Consider the following 16,836-nt stretch of genomic DNA (forward strand, 5'->3'; position numbering starts at 1 on the left):
ACACAAAATAACCAATTCAATTCAATTCAATTCATTAAACATTGTATCACACAGGGATTTCATACGGTATAGTAAAATTAATCAACCTAAGAATTTTCTTTTTCAAACTATAATGCTACGTCCATATTGGACAATTCATTAATTTCTCAATTTACACAACCAGCTTAGCTCAATTGCATTCAATAGCTAATAAAACCGAAAATAAAATATCGCACAAAAAGGCCAAACCTGAAACAATGCCAAAAAAGCAAAAACAAATAAAAGGAATATAAGATTGCCTCAATAATTGGGAAAACGTGAAGGAAAAGGAAAGCAAGATTTTGACATTTCTAAAAAAACTAACCAAATTAAAATTTGCCGCCAGAGACAGACAAAGTCATGTGTTTTTTTTGGTGCTAAGGAAATTATTCATCTTCTCGAAGTAACGAATAGAGAGGAGGGAGAGGGAGAGGTGGACCTCGTCCTTGCCCCAAAGAGGTTTGGGAGGCGCGTGGGGCTTGGAGAGAGGCCAGAGGTAGAGCGCGTGGAGGCGACGGAAGCCTCCGAGGGCGAGGATCAGCGATCGTAGCTGTTGCTCAGCACACCCTGTGTTTACCCACTGCTTCGTGCAGATCAGTTCCCAGAGCCTCTCGTCACGCGCCATCTTCTGCCACTGCTTGCTCACGCACCCAGCCATCGCCAACGACCGCGCGTCCACGTGCCGAAGCACCTCGGACAAAACGTTGTCGTCTAAGTACACGCTTCCGCCACGTGTCTCATCTTCCTCTTCCTTAATAATAAGCTTTGCCTTTTTCGTGTTCCTGTTATTCATCTTTGCTGTGTTGGTGATTGCAAGCGGAGAATAAGAAATAAGAAAGGCTTTTTTGTGATTGAGGAAGGTGATAATGCAATGGGATTTGTGAGTATTGTGTGAATGCGGAGATGTTTGTTCTGTGGAAACAAGTTAAATTTAGGACTTAGGAGGAGCAGCTGTTCCTGTTTCTCAAATCTGAAATGTCCTTTGATTCTTCTGCTTTTTGTTTTTTTCATACGCAGATAACATTATATTATTATTAAATATAATTTTTTTTACTACTGTCTTGCTGGTAAATATTCGTAGTAAAAAAATATTAATCCGCGTTAAGAATCGTAAACACATGCTGAATATTTTTCTACCAACATAATTTATACTCAAAGTCAGAATTTTAAAAAATATAAATAACTATCCCTTATATCAATAATATTATTACATGATGAGAAGTGTTGTAAAATTTATAAAAGATAAAACTAGCAAGAAAAAAATGGAACATTAAAGTTTAATAGTTATATTTATGAGAATTTAAAATATATTTTTAAACTATTTTTCTTCTTCGAAATCCTTTGATTCTTCTGAGTAATTGAGGAATTTGTCATGAGCTCCTGTTATTTGTTTTTATCTCCACTCTCAATGGGACCACATCAAGGGTGCTTGCCTTTTATTTTTATTTCAACTTTTGTCCTTTGCCATCAATTATTCTAGTATATTTGGCTTGAATACCGACACATATAGAAAACACTTTACAATGGGAACAGAGTTTTCAACGCTGATATGACTCATCACCCTTCGAATTAATAATTTTTTGCGTCAATTAAAAGTTACACAATAGTAGCAGTTAGTAGTTAAGCAATTTTTTGTCAAAAAAAGAGAGTAGTTAAGCAAATTGATCTACATTTTTTTTTGAACTCCAAATTGATTAATATGGTACTATGACAAGTAATTTTTAATAGAAGTCATTAAATAACAATTGTTGTTAATTTAATTATAATATACGCATAGTTAATTGTCATCTAAACAAATATTCACATGCATGGTCTAATAAAAAAATATTCCAAAATAATTTAATTAACATAAATTATAGTATAGATTTTTTATATATTATTATTCAATCACATATTATTATATATGCTAAGTTTATTATTTTTTAATAATTATTTTAAAAAGTATACTTGGAATCATTCTTTATATTGATAATACATGAAAGTTTAATAAAATACTATTGCAGTTTGAATTGGAAGTAGTTAGGTGGTTACATTTTAAATTTTAAAGAATTGAAAAACTGCAATAAGAGCTTTAAGTGACGAAGATGAATTGAAGCTGTCAGTTGTGGCACAAGTTTAGGTTCAATTTTCTTGACAAAGAATGGGAAAACAATGAATTGAACACAGTACGTAGGGAACAAAATACATGAAATTTTTAAATTTTGCAAACTAGTTCATTGGGCTATTTTATAAATATGTAACTTTTATGAACTCAATTTTAAAAATAAAATATTAAAATAAAAAAGTTAAAAACATTTTGTACATATGGCAGTATATTATTGGTTTATTCAATGAAGGTACATGAACCTCTCAACTTGTAACTTTAGGTTATTCCTCCGTTGATACAATGCATTGAAACCCCTACATTAACCAATTTTTTATTTTTATTTTTCTGGTGTTCTTATAAGCGGATTTCCATTATGGACAGTTCCTGTTGCCCTTTGGTAGGAACTAAAAGGCATGCAACCACAAAAGAAATCTAATTCAATTAATTAAATAGAATACATGAATATTATAAATTTTTTTCATACTGTATTCAAATTCCTATGTATATAAAAAAAGATATGTAATGTAGTTTGTGCTATGTGCTACTTTTTATTTCCAGAGCTAGTTCTTGTACATTTGTTGCGGGTAATTGGGCTAAATAAGGGTTAGGGGTAAACACTTAAACACAGCATGTTGGGTAAGTACCCAGTAATTTATTGTGTTTGCACAGCAAAAGAGTATTTAGATTAAAAGCAAGGCTTTGTCACGAGGAGTGCAAAGATCAAGCAGAATATTAATAAGTTGCTTAACAATAGCAACAACTAAAAAGAGATAGCAACCCTTCACGTAAGTACCCAGTAAATATTCCAACAAAATAAGTACTCAGTAAATAAAGATACACATATTATGATGGAATGTTCGGATCGGTCCATGTTCTCCTTCTACTATTCTTTTTTTTCGTTGCGGGATTTTTGGGAATTTATTTCTTAAATCTGGTCTATTTTTCTCACGTTCAATCCTCATCTCTGTCACGTTCAATAACAAACTCACATCCCTATCTCTATCTTCAAATCCACGTTCTAGTACAACTCGGTTGAGCTCTGTGATAGACAAACTCTATACATAAGATGAGGTGTTCTTAGTTTTGTATCAGGAAACCTACTTCTCTATTCATTAAAATAGATCATTTATTCAGATAGTGAGTAAGAGTATGAAAAAACAAAGTTACCTTTGGGTTCCTACTTGCGCCACTTCGTGTTTGATCTGCAATGGCTGCAGGTATGCTTGTGCTTTTTTTAGCTTCCGTTGTTTGATCTGAATATGACTTAAATTCATTTGCATGTTTAGATCAGTATGTATAGATTTTACATTTAGTATCAGAGCCTTAAAATGCCTCTGTCTTGCTTTTGTTTTGGTATTATATGGGGTAACATTGTTCTGCTATATTAAATATGAAAAGAAAAGTAGAGAAGAAAGATGAATAGTGTAATGGTTCTTTAGAATAAGATACATTATGACACGGTTGAAAGCCTAAAAAAGAAGTTTGAAAGCGTAAACTTTTATATATATATATATATTAAAATAAAATAAAGAGGAAGGAAGATTCTGGATCCTCTCCTTCTTGAAAGTGAGTTTAATATTTTAAATATTAAAAGCGTAAACTTTTTGAAAGGGTAAACTTACATATTAGTGTGTTTGAATTATTTATATGCAATATTAAACTAAATAATTTATGCACATTAAATTTAATGGTTAAGAGCCTATATGTTTTAAATATTGGATAATCATATGCATATATTATTTATTTACTTTTGAAGTTTTGTGTGTATGATTTTATGATTTTATACATGTGAAGTTATCTTGAATATTTTTATGCAATGTTATTCAATTTATTTACATTATTTATAATATTATGTAAATATTTAGTTCTTATTAAGAATTAATGTTAAGTGATTAATATAATTTAATTAATTAAAGAATAGCCACAACATCTTTAATTAATTAGGTCTATATATTAAGTATAAAAAAAATCACATTTAAAAATATTAGTTGTGATTAATCATATTTAATGTGATAAAATATACCTACGAGAATTTTGTTATGTTTATATGATTAATTAAGATAAAATATTAGATTATATTTCTTAATTTACTCACAGGAATGAAAAAATGAACATAATTTAATAGTTTTATGATAAGTATGAATCTAATTGAGTATTACCTTGGCCCACAAAGGCAAGTTTTGATCGGTGATATTTTTTTTTTGTTTTTCATCATCAATGTTGTTATTGTAATGGTGTTTTTTTTTTTTTTGAGTGTACATTGTAATGACATAGTTTATGAAATAAATACATTTAGAAATGTTATATATTAAAGTTACCCGGCAATTTATTTTTTTTGCACAGCAAAAGAGTATTTAGATTAAAAGCAAGGCTTTGTCACGAGGAGTGCAAAGATCAAGCAGAATATTAATAAGGTGCTTAACAATAGCAACAACTAAAAAGAGATAGCAACCTGCACGTAAGTACCCAGTAAATATTCCAACAAAATAAGTACCCAATAAATAAAGATACACATATTAAAGATGTTATTTACACAAGTATGAATTTGAATCTGGGTTTTTTTATTTTAGTACGAAAACAGATATTATATTTTATCTTCACCCTAACATTGACATTATATTCGTAATAAGTAATAACGTGTAATTTACATAGATAGGAAGGCAGACTCTGGAATGCTATATTTTTCTCTAATTATAACTATAGAATATAATGAAATTAAACAAGAAAATTCAGAACATTTGTCTTTTTTTATCACTTTTATGATATTTCATGTTCTCTTGAGAAGTCTCATTGCCTAAAAACAAAGGAAATCCCATCCCCTTTCAATTCCGCCTCTGTACAGCGTATAGCACGTGCATGTCTTCACCTTGATCGGGAGTAATCTTATTCTAAGAAAAATGTTTTAAAAAAACTTTCAATCAAAGTACTGTCATTGATAGCATGTTCAAATGCATAATAATCTAAGAGTTGTTTTAACCCATACTTGTTAATTTTACACAAGTCACCACTTATATATAAGAGATAAATAATGATGGGTATCTAGCGGGTAGATCAAATAATATGTGATTGATGTAATTTAAGTAATGGTCTTAAATTTAATTTTTAGTATATAATTATATTAAATGGCCTTCCACTCATCATTGCATAGAAAAGCGAAGAACGAATGTAACCGGTAATTTTTGTTCAATTTTTTTTGGTACACATGTTGTTTTTTTTATGCATAATTTTTGTTAACTTTAATCATTCGTTGGAGTGCGTGAAATGATATCTGTATATTAAAATTAGAAATGTGACATGCATTATATTGGTTATTAATATTTGTGTTGCAGTTTTTTTTTTCTATTGATGACTAGCTATTCATTTTGTTATTGAAGAGTTAGACTCCTTAATATTCAATTGAAATAACGTACAATTCTCTTCTTTTTTTGTGAAATTTGAATTATAACAATTCTTTGCGTTAGATGCACCCTGCACGCGAAGCATGCTCACTAGGTAAGCTTATGGCTTCCTTACTTTTTTCTTTTTCTTTCTCTTTCTGAAATTTTTTAGAAGTGGAAGCATACTGAGTTCTATCGATAGTTAATTAAGTGGGGCAAATTCTCAAGTTGATTAAGTCAGACCATTATTTTTAATTAATGCTTATCAAGCTAAAGTATGTACACCTCTTAGCTCACACTCTTCTACATCTGCGTCATTTAGATGAAGGAAGAAAAGAAGCTCGCATTTGATTTGGTACAAATAATTCTCTTTTTATTTAATTTAGAAGGAGTATTAAGGAAGGGAAATAAAACACATTCACTGTTATATATATACTCTTAGAATAATAAATAAGGCTCTAGGTTTTGAAACACAAATAGGATAAGTTTGTTAACATATTTTTGGTGAGACAGGTCAATTTGAGAAAGAAAGGACACTCCACGCGTGATAACATATTTAAAACATGGAAAATGCTGGAAGGTACCAAATATTTTTCGTGAAAACTACACGAACAGTTCATCAAATTCCATTTTTTTTATTTGCTTTCTTTTTCAATCAATATCTTTTTAAAAAAGGTTAACTGTCCGATATTACTGCTCGTGCTATTCGTGCAGCGAAGTTTCGTACCAAATAGCAGCTGTCTTCAAACATATGTGATCATTCCACCTTATTATAAATAATGTTATAGTTTTAAGATTAGATAATAAACCCTTACCTAATACCATGGTTGCGTGGTTATTTTAATCTATTATATATCAACATATCAATGTATTAAAGTTGAGTTGTTAATTTTCAAGTTGAAGATCGACCAGTACGCACGTCTTGTGTAATTAGAAGACTTTGCGATTTATTTCCTTTTGGGATAATATATGTAACTAGATGCCTGATAATTCTTTCGGTTCTTCAGATGTAAATAGGCAAGAACACACCCTGGTGCAGCGGTAAAGTTGTGCCTTGGTGACTTGTTGGTCATGGTTTCGAATCCGGAAACAGTCTCTTTACATATACAAGGGTAAGGCTGCGTACAACATCCCTCCCCCATACCTTCGCATAGCGAAGAGTCTCCGGGCAATGGGGTACGAAGTTTTTTTATATATATCATACACTCTTATCAATAGATTTTGCTTATAAAAGAAAACCCGTATCTGTTATTATTATTTTTACAACTTTTGTTCGAACAAATTTACAATCATCATGGCAAGAACATTCTTGTACTCTTATGCTGTTTGTTGTCTACAGTAATAAGCCTAATTTCTTCTCTCTCATTCTTGTATCTTAACAAACTTCTAAAAATCTACTATATATAGATATCCATGACCTGCAAATGCAAAAGAACAGAAAAACTTAACCAGCAAGCATCATTCTTTATAATTTTTCTAATTTCATGTGAGAAAAACAAATTTTAAACATCTTTGGTATATCTATCAATATCATATAGAAGTATATGTTTTTCAGCTATCTTGATACATTACAAACTAAAAACAACCAGCGATCCTACGGTCAAAACATAGTGATCGATACAATCTCCCCGTCAGATCAGTCCCCAGTTATAAGCATAACTCACTATTCAGATCATTACTTCTAAAACATAAGACATTAATAGCCTTTCCTGTGTTTAATTAATGTCAATACATGGTAAGGACATTCCAAGAGGTATATAAACTTCAATACATAAGAAATTCACATGCATGACGATGTACCTTTTGTTCCTTCTATTCCAAATATGCATTGCAGATGGTAGAATTTTTGCTTTTGTTGAACTTGGGTATGATCTCTAGCTGAAAGAAAGACAACAACTAAGATTCATTTAACAGATTGATATGTTAATTCAACAAATGCTCTATTAGATTGGAAATTCAATCTTTAACAACATCCTTAAGAAAAATAGTTATCTATCTGTCAACCATATCACACCTCGAGGGTAGATTTTTAAGCATAAGCACTAAAGTGGAAGACGATCGAGAAGCCTCGAAGAAATCGTGTTATTGTCTGAAATTAATGAAGATGTAGCTAGCATTTTAAGAAATTAGTTTATGACCAATTCCTCCATGACTAGGACCCGATAAAACTCGAGCCATGTGGAAGTGGTTGATGGGGACAGAAACAGGTGAACGCTGAAACGCTCGCGGTTGAGGCCTTGAGGCTTCCGCAAGCAATGATGATGTGAAGAAAATCAAGACAAGAATGAAGATAACGAGGGAGAGTGCATGGTGCTGGGTGAACAAGGTCAAACTCGGAAGATACTTCATCTCCGTTTTGTTCTCTTGATTTGGTGATCTTTGCGGCTGTTTGGAAAAGATTAAAAAACTTGGATCTATATATGATTCTCTTTCCACATTCCATGTTTAAGAAGCTATGAGTACTTCTAGCTTCTGATTCACGTGAATCGATTTTGTGTAAACAGGAAAGCAACATGCTGTTAACTACTATTTGTTTGTTCTATTTGCTAGTGACACTTACTCTAATGCGTTTAAAATTGATTATGAACTGCTTAAGCAATTTTTGAATTAAATCAGAAAATTTATACTCAAATTTATTTTAAAATTTATTTTAAACAAAATCATTTAAACATGAATATTAAAAATCAATTTTACCAATACTTATCTAAACATACGACACTTATATATTGGAGGAAATTGAAGAGGAAAGATGGAACATCTAAAAAATAACATAATCTGATTTAAGTTTTCATAATATCTTTTTAAATAAATCTTTATTTTTTAATTTCTTTCTATTTCGTTATTTATTTTTTCCTGCAGTTTTTATATCTTTTTTGTTGTAGAAAAATTGTGATAATTTCAAATAAAACCAACATCATTTATCTTATTCTTGTTATTTGTTAACATTTTGCTCTTTCGGTCCTTTAAAGTTGTAGTAGTGTTATATTTTTTATTAATTTTTTAATAATTTATTTTATAAAAAATATGTAAAAGAAAGGGCACAGGTGACAAGTTATTATCATTTATTAAAAATCTATATAATTACCGTATAAAAGTTATATAGCTAAAGTTATATGTATCTACATAAATTCCTATATATTTACACTCGTTGAGTTATATTATTTAAACACGTTTTTATAATTTTTTATTATATTAATTATCAAATTTGATTTTTAATTTTTTTTAATAATACAAAGTTGTACGAAGAAAGCAATATCTTGATAGTAATGTATATGATCATCTCGTTTAATATTCTTATTTTGTCCTAAAATATATTTCGTATATTTTGAAGATAAACTTGAGTTATATTTTAGATCATTTCAATAAAGAATATTTTTTACAATATTCATATTTTGGTATTAGATTTATATTAATATTATTTGTTTTAAAATATACATTAATTGTAATTTACATTTTAAATTATATAATTTAAATATCCATAATATTAAATTAAGAAATCAAGTCGACCTATTTTCATCAAATATTTTATAGGATTTTAATTGGATTAGATTTAATCCAAGTAAATGATAGAAGCAACATTTTCTTTTTTGAAATAGAGAACAAGACAAGCTCAAATTATGCGCTGACCCTAGGTACGGCTTCAGGGATTTGTTGGTACAAATTATAACACATTCTAGCATATTTTTTAAGCACTTCAATCTACCCAAGTAACCCATCCACTTCCAACAATAATCAAATATTTGGTTTAAGATTAAAATATCAGATAAGGATTAAGGAATATCGGATTATTTTTTCTATATTAGCTGGTATGGGGCTTTACACATTTTACTTGTGAGTATAGATGAAGATCTGGATGGGGAAGCACTTGTTTCAGAAATTTAATAACGTCACCAACTACCCTTTGATTCACACAAGTCGCAAGAACGAGTTATTCACGTTTCAGAAGCCAAAGTCACACACAGAATATTTTTTCGAGAAAAGTCACACAAAGTATATTAATTACGTACATAACATATGCCTATTTTATTAACCAGCCTGTCTGTATTCGATCACCACTTCTTTTATAAAACCAAAAATCATTATTAATTAGTAACACTCCTTGATAAGAAATATTGTTACACTAGCCTCACGAGATTGCATGACTTCAACTTGAAATAGTTGACAATTATTTATTGTCGACAACAACAATTTTTAAGGCCTCCAAAGAAACACATTGCGTTGACGTACCATTAAGCTTTTGTCTTTTAGTAAACTAGAAAACAACGGGTTATAAAAACCCAGTTTATCAATCTCATGCTTCAGAAGGGCTCATAAATTAAACATGATAATAAATTGCATCTTAATTTTCGAACACGATATGGGCTCATGTGGAGTCAATGGCTTCTTCATATAAGGTAGTCTCTCCCTTCCATTGTAATCATCGTTCCAAATTATTTTATACAGACCAATGAAATCTAATAAATAAATAAAAGAAAATAATAATTTTAAAAAATTAATCTTATTATCATTAATTTAGTTTTAGATTTTTACTTATAAAATTAATATTATACAAGATATAAGTAAAAAATATAATTATTATTACATTAAAAAATTAAAATAATTATTATTTTAAGACAATTTTTTTTTCTTGAGATGATTATTATAAGAGAAAGGGAGTATATGATAATTTAACAAATAACTTGTGAAATATATAAATATAGAAGTACTCGGGGATCAAATAGACGAAAATTAAACTAAAACAAAGATACAGAGCTTCTTGAATTAAAAAAAAGGGCATAGGGCTTGCCCTATATATGCTCAAGAAAATAGAAATTTTGGGATATGCTCTATTCAAACGTTTGACTTTAGATTGTACCAGCAAAAAAATTCGAGTGTATTGTAATGCCCCCGTGTGATCTTTTGTAATATCTTGCCGAGTGGTTTGTTAGGTTGTGCGAGAAGCTTGGGTTGATTTGGACCTTCAGAGTCAAGTGGCAATTAATTTCTTTTGCACGTGATCTATGGATGCAAGTGCTACGTCTGAATTGTGTAAATGACTTTTGTGTGCGATGAAGGGTATCCATGGAGGACAATATTTGGATACGTTCTTTTGTTCTTTTTTTGAAGTTCAATTCTAATTATTTATACTAATTTTAATACAAATCCTAACTATATAGAAGAGTGAGATAAAAAGTATAATTTTAATTGGTGATAGTATCAAAAACACCTTAAAATGTAACTAAAGTTTGTTAGTTATAAATAATTGGGAGCATGGGTCACCCAAAACATAATTAAGTGACTAAAATATGAAGTTAGTATATATTAGAAGAAATCAATCCTTAAATGAATTTTAATATTTTGAGAGATTAGTTCTTGGTTTTTAACGGAAGAATACCAATGGTTAAAAAAAAAAAAACTGTAACTGAGTTAAGCAAGTATTAGTTGCATGCATGATTGCCCCTAATTAACAACAGTGCAATCAACAATATGATCTAAGAATAACAATTGGCGCAGTATATATTCATGTCAATTGCAAATTGATAACACAATATGATTAATAAAACAATTCGAAGACCTTTTCGGATTTTCGAAATCGCCTTTCTAAAGAATAGGAGAAGATAAAAAAAGCTTGGGGGGTAGGCACGGTTGTGTTCCCTGATTATGCAACAATTTTGTAGGTGAAGATTGTATGCATATTTTGAATTACATAAAACGCAAGGGAGTTGTTATTCAAGTTTTGCGGCACTGGAAAGGTCGAAGGTCAGATTAAGCAGGGAAAATAGATTTCGTTGATTTCGTGGTCCTTCACTTCATAGTCCTCAATGGCTTAATTTCTATCTTTATGTTACCAAAATTGAGCTAGCTATGTACCAACGCACACGACGCCAGGATCATTCCTCCATAAAAGTCTTGTATTGAAAACATTTCTCATGTGAACATTCTTCCAAGTTGTAACAAAACTAAACTACAAAGCAAGCTAAAATCGGATATTGTTGAACTGTAAAGGAAGGTGATCAATGCATAGGTACATTAAGGACACATGTGAGAAGAAGAGTGAGATTTTGACTAAGAAATTAAAATCAGAGATAGATTTTTTCTTCTTCTGGCTGGTGATTCATGGTATCATAAAGTACTTTTCTCTAGATTAGAAAAGTACATAGTTTTTGCTGGCTACACTAGATATGCTTTGTTTTAATTACTTTACTAATGCATATATATAACACTAATGTTTCCGGATAGAAAAAACATTAATCATTTAATACACGCGCAACAGATAATAGGGTGTCTGCCATTTTTTTTATTAGTTATGATCTATATGGCTGTACAAAAATAATATATCTATGGCTAAAACCAATACGCTTTCCTTAGACAACATCTTAAAAAAATGATAGGGAGTGAGACTAGTTTTAATTTATTTTTCTTATATAAGTTTGAGAGGTAGGTGTAGTAATTATAAATTAAAATTTTACAACCATGTTGTGAACTGTATTTTGATTAGATCCATAAAGATTTAACTAAATAGATTAACTCGTGTTTCAAAATTTAAGAAATATGATTATGATTTTTTCCTCTTAAATACAGAGGCTCTATATTTCTACTTTCCTTATATCTGTAAAAAGACATCTTTTTTGTTATTAAAGATTTTACTTTCCTAATTTTATGAAAGAGTTCTAGTTTTCATTTTAGTTTCTCAACTATTTAGATGTAAAATCTCTTTCCTAACTGTATTAGAGTTTCTTTACATATGATATTGAGGTTTAATTCTTGGAAAAAGATTGTCTCTAACAAATTAAAATATGGGTTTATTTTACACACATAAGTATTATCTATCAGAAACAATCATACTCAATTTAGATAAAATTATTATAAATACCAAAAGTTGATGATATTACATTTTAGAAGATACTTATAAAATATCAATAATCACCAAGAACATATTACGTTAGATTATCAAAAAGAATTTTAGGGATATCTGGATCCATAATGATTGATTAAATAAACGTACTGAAATCTGAATCCATAGATAATCGGTAACTTCATGATTCTTCCTCAACTAGAACCTCTTTATTTCATAATAAAATCTTTATAACTTTAATTTGATCACATAAAATAAAATTCTAAATAAATAATATAATTATCTTATAATATTAGTCCACATTAATTATTAGAATAAAAAATTTCAAATGAGTTATTAAATTTTTAACATGATTACATATATTCAAAACTTAAATTTAAAACCATTCATTTATGGATTGATCCACACCCTTGACGGTAAATCATAACATTGGTAATAACAATATCTAATAGGAAACTACTAAGTCTCTCACATTAGGTTAGGACCTTTGAGCTCGAGTATTGTGATTGTGATCCGATAAATTTGCAAGCCTTGCTGCATCTTTTGGTGTTAAGCACACATATATCCGCGTGATTTTCATAGGAATAGCTACACCTCAGGTGCCCCAAGCACCGCCGTGAACTCAAAGGAGGTGACAGTTCAACCAAACGTGTATGTGGCTTTTCCTATGGCACCAAATTTCAGATCCACCTTGTCATTGTTTTTCAACCATCGTGACATGAAAAAATGGAACACAAGCATTAAAAAATTACAAAAAAAGTAGTGAGCATGCAAGGTGTAACAAATTGTACATAAAACCATAGAATCATAAAAACCGTGTGAAACAATGGATTCAACGTGGACATGCTAAAGCATGTTTTTATGCTAGTAGACTATATTTCACTAACCTTCCTATTACTTTTGTTTCTATTACTTTTGTTTCTATTCATTGAATAGAAAAGATCAGATTATTACTTTTGTTTCTATTCATTGAATCTGTATTAAAATACTTGTCATAGCAATTTCAATTGCAAACCGGACATCTACGTTCTGAAAATTTAACATTTTGAGTAGTAGCATCAGTGTATCGGTAACAGTGTAAAGTCAAATTTTAACAATATTGGAAGAATTCAAAGCAACCAATTCTTTCTCTGCAGGTGGAGCCTTGCGGCAAGCCGTAATTAACCCCACACAAATAAATTTTCAAATAGCTTTACACGAAATACATAAGAAGTTGGCCAAAGTCAAATCATCTTGCAGCTTTTAAGGACCCCACTTGGAAATAGCTTCACTGTCTCTGCCAGAAAATTTCTATATATAAACTATGTAGCATCTCATAGTTTAGGACACAACTCAACACAAGAGCAAAAACTTCGTACACTGTTACATTTCTTGGCTCAAAGAGAAGGAAATTAAATACTCAAAAGAATAGTACTTGTTTGGAAAAACTAAGATGCAGATGAAGAAGAGTAGTCTTTGGATTGTGATGATTATCACAGTGCTTGTGGTGTCATCGCAATTTTGTTCTGTGCATGGAAGAGTTCTTCGATCAGAGGTGTTAAAGACACCGGTAGGTGACGGTTGTGAGGATTTCAAAGGAGAAGATTCTTCTCTTGGAATGGCAACATTTGCTGTTGCTTCTAACAACTCCAGCACTCGTCAATTTGCACGAAGCTTGGCGTATAAACTAGCTTCTGGACCTAGCAAAAAAGGCCCTGGACATTAGTCTTAATTGCTTGTTACTATGGCTTAATTTCTTCCACTTTTTTTTTTCTTCTTATTTTCTTCCATTTTTGGTTCTGAAATTGTTCTTTTCTTTCTAGGTCTTTGACTCATAGATGTTGAGCCTCTATCTTTCTCTACGTTTTTTATGTTTTGTTTCTGTTTTCACTTCCTCCACATACATTAATCTTGTGTTATATATATATATATATATATGTAGAAGCTGATTGTAAAAACAACCAGTTACACTTTTCTGAATATTGGTAAGAGTAATGATATATCAACTCTCAGTTATAGTAAAAACATCTTATTGATGTGTAACTTTTAACTTTTTTCTTTCGTTTTTGTTGCATTATATAATATATCACCTTTATACTTTTCTCTCTATGTGTGGATGAACAGTACTTGACTGTCTATCGATCAATTTTGTTCCACTATTAATATTGAAGTCTTTATTATATTATACATCATGAAGGATATGCAAAGCAAGCGAGTGTTCTTTATGATCTCCAACTCAACTCATAATAGGTGGTGCAGGTTGTAATTACGCTTGAAAATATTAAAAAAAAATATGAGATGAATACAATATATATTACTCTAATATCCTTTAATGTTTGGAAATATTTATATATACTAAGCCCCTCTTGTATATTACCCTGACACTCCCGATGAGGGAGATTGGTGTGAGCATTGAATTAACAATGGGGAATATTGTGTGTACATCGAAATCAAATAAATCTAAGAAAATGTCAAATATAATTTGTTCTTTCTAAAATATATAATATGTAAAAATCAATAAGTTGTGGATACGAGTGATAATGAACTCGATTTTTAATTTTGAGTTTGAGTTGTATAGATTAAAAAATATGATTAAGGAAAAAGTTCTAAAAAAATGATTGGTCAAGTTCTTAAACACATATTAATAATAAAAATAATGGATACATATTATGTACCAATAAAATGATTAAAAAAAATACATAACATCTCAAATTATATATGTACATGGTTAAAAAAAGATATGTATCAATGATGATTTATGATTGATTAATAATATAATTTTTTTTACACTAATAATGTTTATATACACACTAATAGTGTATATATCCCTTTTAAACTGTTTTTTTGTTTTGTCTCTTTAATCTCCGCCCATAAGCCTTATGATGTTAACAAAATGATTAAAATGATGTCACATGCATATATTAAAATGGGCAGTTTACTCAATTTTAAAATAAGTTTAATGATAGCTTTGATGGTTAAGTTGCTGCTCATATCATAATTTTAATTTATAGTTTTTTATCTTTAAAAGATTATAATATTTATTTTAATAAATTGTACGATAGAAATAGAAACAAAATGAAAATAAATAAAAAAGAATCCAGAGTTTGGATGAAAATTGAGTAGTCAAATTCTTTTTGGTTAGTATCTTTACTAAGCAATCTCTAACCTGGTTAAACCCACCGGAATCAAAGTCAAAGATAAAATCACAAAGTCAGGTATTGAGGATGACATTCCCCTGCGGCCATGCTTGAAAAATGAAAATGTTGACCCCGTGTAACCACTTTCTTGTGGCACGAAAGGAAGTCTATATAACATTATGTACTCTGTTAAAAAAACAATATTTATTTTATATAAAAATAAACAATCAATGGTATTTTGTTTATAAGTGAAGCTTGTGTTGACATATTGTTCACGAGTAGTTTTAAAAACTAAACCGAATTAATTAGCTGATTTCAGAGCGTGTTTGGTTATGCGTTCTCCACCCTCAAACGTGCATCTCTATTGGTCAAACGTGAAAAAATGGTCCATCAACATGTTTGGATATTCTAGTAAACATGATTCTATCTCACAAAATCGATTTTGTGGTGAAACTACTATGGGTAGCTTCTGCTTCAAGGGATAATCCATTTTTAACTTTGAATTTGGTTTTTTCTCATTTTGTCCTTCATTTTTCTCATGCTGCGTGTGTTTGTGAGTTGTGTGAGGGTTTCATTTTTTCTCTGCTTACAGAAAATTGCACTTGACACTCTGCCTACAAAAATTATACATTATCAATGAGATGGTACCGGTAATACCTTAACAGCTTACATAATTATACAAATCACATAACAAAGTTCATTACCCCATATCTTAATACCCTTCCCATTTAATAATAATCACGAACAAAGAATCAAAAAGAGCTAACAGTTTTTGCTTGCATTAGTTACAAGTCACCCCATGACTTACATGTTTGGCATATGAAAATCTAATGGAGCACTCCCTGCCTATTATGGTTTCTTCATTTGAGATGGGTCATGTTGGAGATTCAATACAGAATCAAATGAGACAATTCAAGAAAATAAATTAGTATTATTATTGTATGTTAAATTAAGTTGTTTTCTAATATGAACTATTTCTCTTATTTGTATTTTTTTTATATATATACTTTGTATTTGTAAAGAAAAATCAAGTTACTGAATTTTAAATTATATATGTATACATGGATACTAAAATCCATTTTGGTAACTATACACTCAAAATCAATTTTCTAATATCTATTATTCAAATAAAAATCACATTATAATAAGCTCGTGTTTATTTAAAATCAAATATGTAAAATCACGTTTATTCATAATCAATTTTACGTATCCTGAAAATTGGTCGATCACAAATATGGATAACTTATAAAAATTGATGAAGAAAAAATCATTCGAGAAACGGTCAAAATCATATATGAACGCGTACTAGTTAATTTAAATAGTTTTAAGAAAGCATTTTTTTGCTATTTGTTTTAATATTTGTTAAATTAAGTAAAGGCTCATTTAAGATGTATATATAAATTA

At 29.8% G+C, this 16,836-nt stretch overlaps 1 protein-coding gene and 1 long non-coding RNA gene across 2 annotated transcripts; both read right to left on the reverse strand.

Annotated features, from left to right (window-relative positions):
• On the reverse strand, positions 1-1,085 carry LOC100794333 (F-box protein GID2). Its single transcript, XM_014766622.3, has one exon. It carries the CDS (start codon positions 809-811, stop codon positions 377-379), a length of 435 nt encoding a protein of 144 aa, XP_014622108.1. The 5' UTR covers positions 812-1,085; the 3' UTR covers positions 1-376.
• A 1,651-nt stretch (positions 1,086-2,736) lies between these two features.
• Positions 2,737-3,565, reverse strand: LOC121173485 (uncharacterized). Its single transcript, XR_005888490.1, has 2 exons — positions 3,272-3,565; positions 2,737-3,159 (listed from the first exon to the last, which is right to left on the reverse strand). It is a non-coding gene; the product is annotated as an uncharacterized lncRNA (long non-coding RNA).
• Between the last annotated feature and the right edge of the window lie 13,271 nt (positions 3,566-16,836).

This window comes from Glycine max, chromosome 14 (genome assembly GCF_000004515.6).
Source record: "Glycine max cultivar Williams 82 chromosome 14, Glycine_max_v4.0, whole genome shotgun sequence".
Taxonomy (NCBI): Eukaryota; Viridiplantae; Streptophyta; class Magnoliopsida; order Fabales; family Fabaceae; genus Glycine; species Glycine max.